The sequence below is a fragment of the Propithecus coquereli genome, unplaced genomic scaffold (genome assembly GCF_000956105.1).
Source record: "Propithecus coquereli isolate 6110/MARCELLA unplaced genomic scaffold, Pcoq_1.0 Scaffold21206, whole genome shotgun sequence".
Classification (NCBI taxonomy): domain Eukaryota; kingdom Metazoa; phylum Chordata; class Mammalia; order Primates; family Indriidae; genus Propithecus; species Propithecus coquereli.
In genome coordinates, this window is record NW_012146309.1 from 1 (window position 1) to 8,804 (window position 8,804).

Here is an 8,804-nt window from a genome sequence, read left to right on the forward strand (position 1 = left end):
TTTCATAATGATGCTTGAATGCCTTCTATTAAATATTTTTATTTAGATACCATAACATTTTTAAAGTATGTGAAAATTTTATTTCAGGAGAAATTATTAGATTTGTGTTTAGAACTTTAAAATTATTTTATGTGACCTGTCTTTGATGAATCCTTTTGTTTCATATTTTAACTGATTTATATTATTCCTCTCAAGTTCTTACAGTCATGGTTTCTAAATGTTCATCTTTAAAATACTTAAGAGTTTACTAATCTCTCTATGCCTTGTACTCTCTATAGTAATGGTTAATTCTAGATTTTTCTGCCTTTTTCCCATTGTTATTTTCACGTTTACTTGTATGATCAAGAATTATTAACAGGTTTTTTTCCACGCATGTTCTCAGTCTACTGATAACAGTGCTACTAGTAGACATTTTGAAGCTATTTTAAGATTTTTCAACAGTGATCTCTTAAACCAAATGATACTTTCTTCCTAACACCCCCTCTCATGTAGCAAACCTATATTTAACTTCTCTTGCATGCTTTTGAAATCTAAAAAGTGCATAGTTGCTACATTTCAGCAATCCTTGCAGCATTCTGAAAAATAAGTGGGCAGGTATTGCAGGTAACGAACTGTAGCTCTGAGAAGCCCCAGTTGCACAGGTGTGCCCAGCGTGGGTGTGAGCGCTTTGGTGAGGTTCCAGATGTGCTCCCCAAGAGGGGACTGAGTTTGTTTGTTGCTTCCATAATATTATTAAGCATAATGAAATTTTTATCAGTTTGGTTTGTAAAAAGTAGCCCTAATATTCATTTCTCTGAGTAGGTAAGTTAGATTTTTTTTAAATTAATTTTCAATTTGGGAAAGAAGTGGGGAGTCATTCTGCATCACAAATTGCCATTTATCTAGGTAATACTATTTTACTTTTTATTCGTGCATTTGGTCATATAAATGTGCTTAAAACTAATAAAAATATGCAATTGGTGAAGATTAACGCATGACTTGTCAGCAGAGTACGGAATGTAAGCATGTGCCATGAAATTGCAATTCTTTTATCCTGTATTTTCTGTCATTTGCATACTGGTTCCATTTAGAGGATAGTCCATTCTTACTTTTTTTCCATAGATTGGCCAAAATGGGAAGGATTGGAATCCGTTCTCTTCCACGAAGAGTCAATGGGACTGGCTAAGATCAAAGTCTGAGGCTTTTTCCATCTGTAATCAGGTATGCATTGAATAAAAATCACTATAATTCTGTGCATGCACCTTTAAAGCATTTGACTGATATGCATATTATGAATGTGGTCTTTTATTAGATGTTGAATGCACAACCTTATCCTATGCACCTATGATAATTAACTTGAGTTTTGTAATATATTGAAATAAAAAGGTATTATCAGCCATGAAAAAATTTCAGCTGGTCTTAGAAAAGTGTAATATTTGAAATCAGTGCAATTCTTCATTGCTCAGTATGTACATCCAAAAATAACAGAATTAATTTGTTACTTCATATTGAGTATCACCAATTTTAATGTAATAAAATGTTTATCTATTATTTCATGGTGCACTTTTAATACATTTTTTAATAACTTAGAAATTATTTTTCTCAGCTAGAATTGTGTCTGCCCATTACAACTGGATCTTGTAACACAATGGCAAATATTGACCAGTCCTTGAAATATTTTCAGATATTAGTTATATACAGGGATTTAGGCACTTTACATCCCATTTTGATTTTGCAATGGGAAAATGATCAATTTGTTTCCCACAATATTCTAAATAGGTGCATAAAAATGTATGTTAGGAAATCAAATAATGAATATTAAATTTTTTTCCTGCCTTGGTAGAATGCTTTCTACCATTTATAGTGTCATTACTGGTTACAGCAGAATAGCTGTTCAGATATTTCTCAGGGAGGCAGAGGAGCTATCTTTTGAATGAGAATGTAACAGGAAAAGAACAAGTCCTTGAGATCTAGAAAATCTAAAACCAGAGGGAACATATTATGTTAGTATTGGTAATGTCAGTTATGTTCTGTTAATGTCACTTTTAAACTGCAAGAGGGACTTTTAGACAGTTTGATCAGCACAAAGGCCTTGCCTGTATCTACCTAATAAAGATGAAAGGATACTGATTAACTTACACATATGCTTTACTGCTTTAATCAAATGAGTGGATAATTGCTGTATTTTGCCTATTCAGGAACAGCCTCTACACTAAAATACAGTAAGATATATTGTAACATGCTCTTAATTTTACAAAAATGTAGGTATTTAGAGCTCCTGCAAAAGTATAACTGGAATCTGTAAAAGTCAGTATAATAGACCTAGCTTGTGAAGACAAGTGTCAGTATCAGGCTAATGCTAAAACACAAGTGATATAAAGAAGTTGGTTTTTTAAAATATGTAAATAGGATGAAAAATTCAGTTGATTAGTTAATAATAGTCATTTAGCCACATTCAAGTTTTCAGTTTAAAAAGCAGATCTTTTTTTTAAAAAGTAGCAAGTATTATCATTTCTCTTAATGCTAAATATCTATAGCTTAACTAGCATCCACAAACCTTGAGGAATCACTTAACTCTTTTGTCAATTGGATCTTTGGGAAGTTGCCTTTCTTACTGTGAGAAATAGAGTTGATAATATTTACTATGTCTTGTCTATAAATTTTCAAAGATTTCTATTCAGTTTTAAATGTTTTATTTAAAAAGGCATAGTCTTTCCTGTACAATATGTACATTTCATTCTTTCTCACAGCACCAATAAATTGAAACTCTGACTTTTTACTAAGCTGAAACACCTCTTTAATGATGTATTCTTGCACAGGTATTGTGTACTAAGTCAGAAGTCCCAACAGGTCTGCTGCACACAGGTTACAGGTATGTCAAAAGGCTGATCCCCTCAGCTCTTGGGGAAGCCTAATGACTCCAGCTTATCTACTAACTTCAGTGTGCCTAAGGAACATCATCCATTTCCTATGATATGAAAAATGTTGAGGAAAATTACTTTAGGTATATTTTTTCCCGATACTCTTCACCTACTATAGCATCAAAAGATTTTACCATTTCAAGAATGCATATTTGTTAGGAAGATAAATCATTTCTGCTCTTGACTCAGAAAGCCTTCAGAGTATGATGACACTGGTATAAAGAGTAAAGTTTCACCGTGGGTGGTGCATTCAACTCTTTCAGGCCTCTAGTGTCTGTGCGTGAATTGCCTCTTCCATGATTCAGTGGTTCACAAGGTGCCTCAAAGAGTTTTCAGTTGCTTGTGTCTATTTTCCTACAATACAGGGTCTGACTAGAGCTGATGTGCACAAATCAAAATGATCTTTTGACATTGAGGTATTTGCTGAAACATTATTTTTAGTCAGATTTATGTTCTCTGATCCCTTGTAAAAATTGAAGCTTAATAATGCCACTTTTAGAGTTATGTTTTGATGCTTCCTGGGAGTTCCTGAAATCACTACTACTATGCTTAAGTACATTTGTTAGGTGGAATTTCAGGGTATATATGAACTGTTCATTCTGAGCAATGCATTTGTATGTATTTTGACAAATATAAAGAAACCTACAGATATTACATTAGACCAGCTGAATCCATTTTATTGGTTTCTTTTTTAATTCAAAAGCATCACATAGCAAATAAAATTTTTAAAAATTGAGTTTAGTTACAAACTAGTTGTTTCTTATTTTTTTTTCCAGTCCCTTTTTGCTTTCTTTTACGACCACATGAAACTTGAGAAGCCACCTAAAGCTATATCATTTAGTGGAGTTGGGCAGTTCCCAAGTGTCCAACAAGAAGGCCTGGTTTAGGCTGCGATGGCCACTGTCATTCCTGGTGATTTGTCAGAAGTAAGAGATACCCAGAAAGTCCCTTCAGGGAAACGTAAGCGTGGTGAAACCAAACCAAGAAAAAACTTTACTTGCCAACTGTGTGACAAGGCCTTTAACAGTGTTGAGAAATTAAAGGTTCACTCCTACTCTCACACAGGAGAGAGGCCCTACAAGTGCACACAACAAGACTGCACCAAGGCCTTTGTTTCTAAGTACAAATTACAAAGGTATTAAACTTATTTGTCTTTCAGATTATATTTTCTCTTATGTTGGCTATTTGAAGCCATTGTAAACATATGTATTTGTATACACATTTTTCAGCTGATTTGCAGAGAAGAAATGTTAAGTAGATTAGACATTGGCTAGTTTTTAGTATTCTGAATCACATACTTTTATGTGTTAGTGTCTTTGGATTTTTTAAAATAAAATGCTTAATGAGAGTAGATTTCCATTTGTAGAAAGAAATTACGACAAGAAAAGGGTATGGACGTTTACGTGAGTATATTCAGTCTTGCTCATTTGCTTGTGTAATGATAGCTAAAAACCAGCAAAAACTAAAGTGGCAACTTAAATGGCTCAAGTTTTGCAGTATTTAGGTGTATTAACTATCCTTTTGGTATATATTAAGTTAAGCAGTTTCCATTATTAAGGGAATTCTATGTTAGCATAATAGTTTTAGCTTCCATTTGAAAAGTGAATACATGCCATTTTTGTTGTGATAATTACTTACAGAATATATCTGTGTTTAAAGGCACATGGCTACTCATTCTCCTGAGAAAACCCACAAGTGTAATTATTGTGAGAAAATGTTTCACCGGAAAGATCATCTGAAGAATCACCTCCATACACACGACCCTAACAAAGAGACGTTTAAGTGCGAAGAATGTGGCAAAAACTATAATACCAAGCTTGGGTTTAAACGTCACTTGGCCTTGCATGCCGCAACAAGCGGTGACCTCACCTGCAAGGTATGTTTGCAGACTTTCGAAAGCACAGGAGTGCTTCTGGAGCACCTTAAATCTCATGCAGGCAAGTCATCCGGTGGGGTTAAAGAAAAAAAGCACCAGTGCGAACATTGTGATCGCCGGTTCTACACCCGAAAGGATGTCCGGAGACACATGGTGGTGCACACTGGAAGAAAGGACTTCCTCTGTCAGTATTGTGCACAGAGATTTGGACGAAAGGATCACCTGACTCGACATATGAAGAAGAGTCACAATCAAGAGCTTCTGAAGGTCAAAACAGAACCAGTGGATTTCCTGGATCCATTTACCTGCAATGTGTCTGTGCCTATAAAAGACGAGCTCCTTCCGGTGATGTCCTTACCTTCCAGTGAACTGTTATCAAAGCCATTCACAAACACTTTGCAGTTAAACCTCTATAACACTCCATTTCAGTCCATGCAGAGCTCGGGATCTTCCCACCAAATGATCACAACTTTACCTTTGGGAATGACATGCCCAATAGATATGGATGCTGTTCATCCCTCTCACCACCTTTCTTTCAAATATCCATTCAGTTCTACCTCATATGCAATTTCTATTCCTGAAAAAGAACAGCCATTAAAGGGGGAAATTGAGAGTTACTTGATGGAGTTACAAGGTGGCGTGCCCTCTTCATCCCAGGATTCTCAAGCTTCGTCATCTAAGCTAGGCTTGGATCCTCAGATTGGGTCCCTAGACGATGGTGCAGGGGATCTCTCCCTGTCCAAAAGCTCTATCTCTATCAGTGACCCCCTAAACACACCAGCATTGGATTTTTCTCAGTTGTTTAATTTCATACCATTAAATGGTCCTCCCTATAATCCTATATCAGTGGGGAGCCTTGGAATGAGCTATTCCCAAGAGGAAGCACATTCTTCTGTTTCCCAGCTCCCCCCACAAACACAGGATCTTCAGGATCCTGCAAACACTATAGGGCTTGGGTCTCTGCACTCGCTGTCAGCAGCTTTCACCAGCAGTTTAAGCACAAGCACCACCCTCCCACGTTTCCATCAAGCTTTTCAGTAGGATTCTGGGATGTGGATTTATTACAGAAATGTATGCGTAGCCCTGCCCTAGATGACCGTTTTTATTTTAGTGCCTACTTTAAGGCAGTATAAAACTTTCTGCTTTTGTATAATACCAGTTTTCATTAAGCCAGTATGAAATAGAAACTAGCTTTTTTAATGAGCTTTGGAACCATTTGTGTTCAGTTATGTTTACCTGGGTATTTTGTCCTGATTCACTGCCAATTGTCATATTTTAAGAGGTTTTTTCACATAGGAAAGCCATTATTATTAGGAAAGTTTTATAAATCCCATGTTCAAATTACTTTTAGATCTTAAAATTTTCATTTTTGTCCAATAACAATGGCTCTACCTTTTGACATTTGGCTCATTAAAAAATTATGCAACAGAATGTAAATTTTATAAAATGTATGTGAATAACTCAAGACTTTTAAAATTTTTACTAGCCTCTAAATGGATTCATAATCAAATGTTTTAAATGAATTAAGAATCCAGTTTGGGGAGATAACAGTTAAGTTTCTTAGCTATACCATAACTTCAGATCAGTATATTTTGAAGACTTGCTATTGTCTGGCTGAAATATTTGCTGTCTTTATTATGAGCATATAAGGAAACAAACCCTAAACACAAAGCACCAGTATTTATAGCAAAAAGAATTCCTAGTAAGGTGACATGGCATTTCATGTTACCTAATAGTTGGTCCTAAATTAGTATACAAGATGTTTGCCACTTTTCAACCATCTTGCTATTTTTCCATTTAATATATTAATAGCTTATGGTATCAGAGTCTTCAGAGTCAATCTATAGACAGATCTCTTTAATCTTTCCACCTTTCACAGCCAAAGGGTGGGTCAAGTACAGCCAGCAATTTTATTTTGATTGTTGGTCCATGGTTAGTCCAGAATCTAGAGCCATTGTAGCACTACAAGCATTAGGTATGTTTATCCCACAGTGGACTGTCTCAGCATCTATGGTGTAGTAGACTCCTAAGCAGGAAGGTAGATGTGAAACACACGGTTTACACTTGGGAACTTGGGTGAGGTTCATGTCCCCTGTTGTCAGGGTTGAAAACTAGACTCTTTAGGAGTAAAGTAAAAGCATGTTGCTTATATCACTTCTTGCTGAATTTGACACATTTTTCTTTCCTTTAAGAACCAAAAGCAGAAAACAAAAACAGTCCTACCCCCATGGTATCTGTCTTATTCAGTGTGAATCCATTTTTTCTTCTGATTTTTAGATGGAGAATTTCAAGTTAAATGCATTAGAAAACTATTTGAGGAATTACCACAAAGGTTTAAGTGACTAAAAATATATACAGTAAAACCCCACTTTTATGCATCTCTGGGAAAGGGGAGGAGTGTTGCAAATAAGTTCAGTTTGTAGAGGGGAACAAAGTAAAGTAAAATAAGCACTATCTTGGTTAATGTGAAAATAACAATTGAGAATATTGTATTCACTGAATAAAACAGTTATTATAGGCTTTCCTCACGTTAGACAACCACCATAATCTTCTCTAAGGTCTAACTACTCTTTTTTCTAAGCATCAGTTGGGACATCAACCTAAGAAACATATCTATTAAGCACTTGTTAACACCTTATTTTGGGACTCTATCTGTTGGGGTAAGGGTGAGGGTGGGAGGTTTATAGAAGAGTATATATCTCTTTAAAAAAAAAATATTCTGAGCACTCATTAGCCCTATATGGAAGCTTCTTTCCCTTTTGTAGGGCTAGTTATCACTGCAGATTGCAATGTTTACCAAGAATTTCTAAAAATGAGTGCAGATTACTGATTATAATGCATTATTTAAAATATTTGGGAGTAGTATAATTTGTGGAAAAATGTAAATTGTAATAATGTAAATGGGGGTTTCACTATATATATTACACACACACACACACATATCGCACTTCATAGAATCAGAGTTGCTCTCTGAAGGAGCTTTGGCCCCTTATATTTTAATCATGCTCCTATTTTTTTTAATCCTAGGAGCAGTAGTTTTTATACTTATGTATTTAAATTTTATTATGAAAAATTACATTTTATTAAAAAGTGTGTTCCAAAGGCATTAAAATTATATATGTTAATAAGGAAATACATTTTTAAATTTTTCAAACTGCTCCTAAGCTTTTGGTTAGGAGAATATTTGCTCTGAAAGTAGGCTTTCGCTCTGCTTCACCACTGCTTCCTTTAGTTTCTATGAAACAGATTGCTTACCTAGATCTTTAGTTGAATGATTAGTGTTCAATATTGCTTTAATCACCATATAAAAGGAAAAAAATTTGGTGACAGCACAAATAAATAGAAACCTATTTTTAAATAGAAATCACAAATAGCAAGTGTGGAAGCACTACTTTATTCTATCTAAAATTTGCTTAAGAAGTCATCAACTTAATGAACTGAGACGTTGGCCTTAGTAGGCTGTTTTTCACTGCTAATAAAAAAAAAAGGGAGTACCAGGATTTATTAAATAAAGCATTTTGGAAATGGGGAATGGCACCATATATGTGTGCGTGTCTGTGTATGTACCTGTATACATACAGACACGCACACATATACACACCTTTTTTTAACCTAATTCTCACCCTGTGTGGAATTCAGATGCATCTTTCAGGGCACCAGTGTTAAAATTGTGGAGTCTTAATTCTTATAAGTACACTGCTTTGCCTATTGCTGCCCCCACAGACTTGAAATAACACTTCAAAGTAAGAGGGAATTCAGCTAATTTGTTTTTAAAATTGACTGTAGTGGTCACTAAACTCTTTTCGAGAGAATTTCTATTAAAGATGAGGCAGACTTGTTTATTTTAATTGCACAATGTTCTAACAAGGATGTAACACAGAATTGGCTCTCTTTTTTCCTAGAAAAAAATTGTTTCTATGTCAACAGATATGATTAAAAATAATTATTGCCAATGCTGTTTTCATTCTCCAGTGGCCAGAATCATCATCCTTGAAATTTCTGGTAGTGCCTTAGCTTGGTTAAAAAAA

At 35.0% G+C, this 8,804-nt stretch overlaps 1 protein-coding gene across 2 annotated transcripts; it reads left to right on the forward strand.

Annotated features, from left to right (window-relative positions):
* Positions 1–862: 862 nt before the first annotated feature.
* PLAG1 (pleiomorphic adenoma gene 1) lies at positions 863–8,804 on the forward strand. 2 transcript variants are annotated; one of them, XM_012644459.1, is made up of 3 exons: positions 863–1,200; positions 3,677–4,035; positions 4,560–8,804. In XM_012644459.1, the coding sequence occupies exons 2-3, from the start codon at positions 3,794–3,796 to the stop codon at positions 5,815–5,817; spliced, it is 1,500 nt and encodes a 499-aa protein (XP_012499913.1). In that variant the 5' UTR covers positions 863–1,200; positions 3,677–3,793; the 3' UTR covers positions 5,818–8,804. The 2 variants fall into 2 exon arrangements, with proteins under 2 accessions (XP_012499913.1, XP_012499914.1); XM_012644460.1 differs by lacking the exon at positions 3,677–4,035 and having other exon boundaries at positions 882–1,200.

What these genes read in the sequence shown, in the direction of transcription:
- PLAG1 (XM_012644459.1), top strand. Translation starts at nt 3,794, where the DNA reads ATGGCCACTGTCATTCCTGGTGATTTGTCAGAAGTAAGAGATACCCAG. An exon ending in TCTAAGTACAAATTACAAAG is followed by an intron (nt 4,036 to 4,559) that starts GTATTAAACTTA and finishes CTGTGTTTAAAG; the next exon opens with GCACATGGCTACTCATTCTC.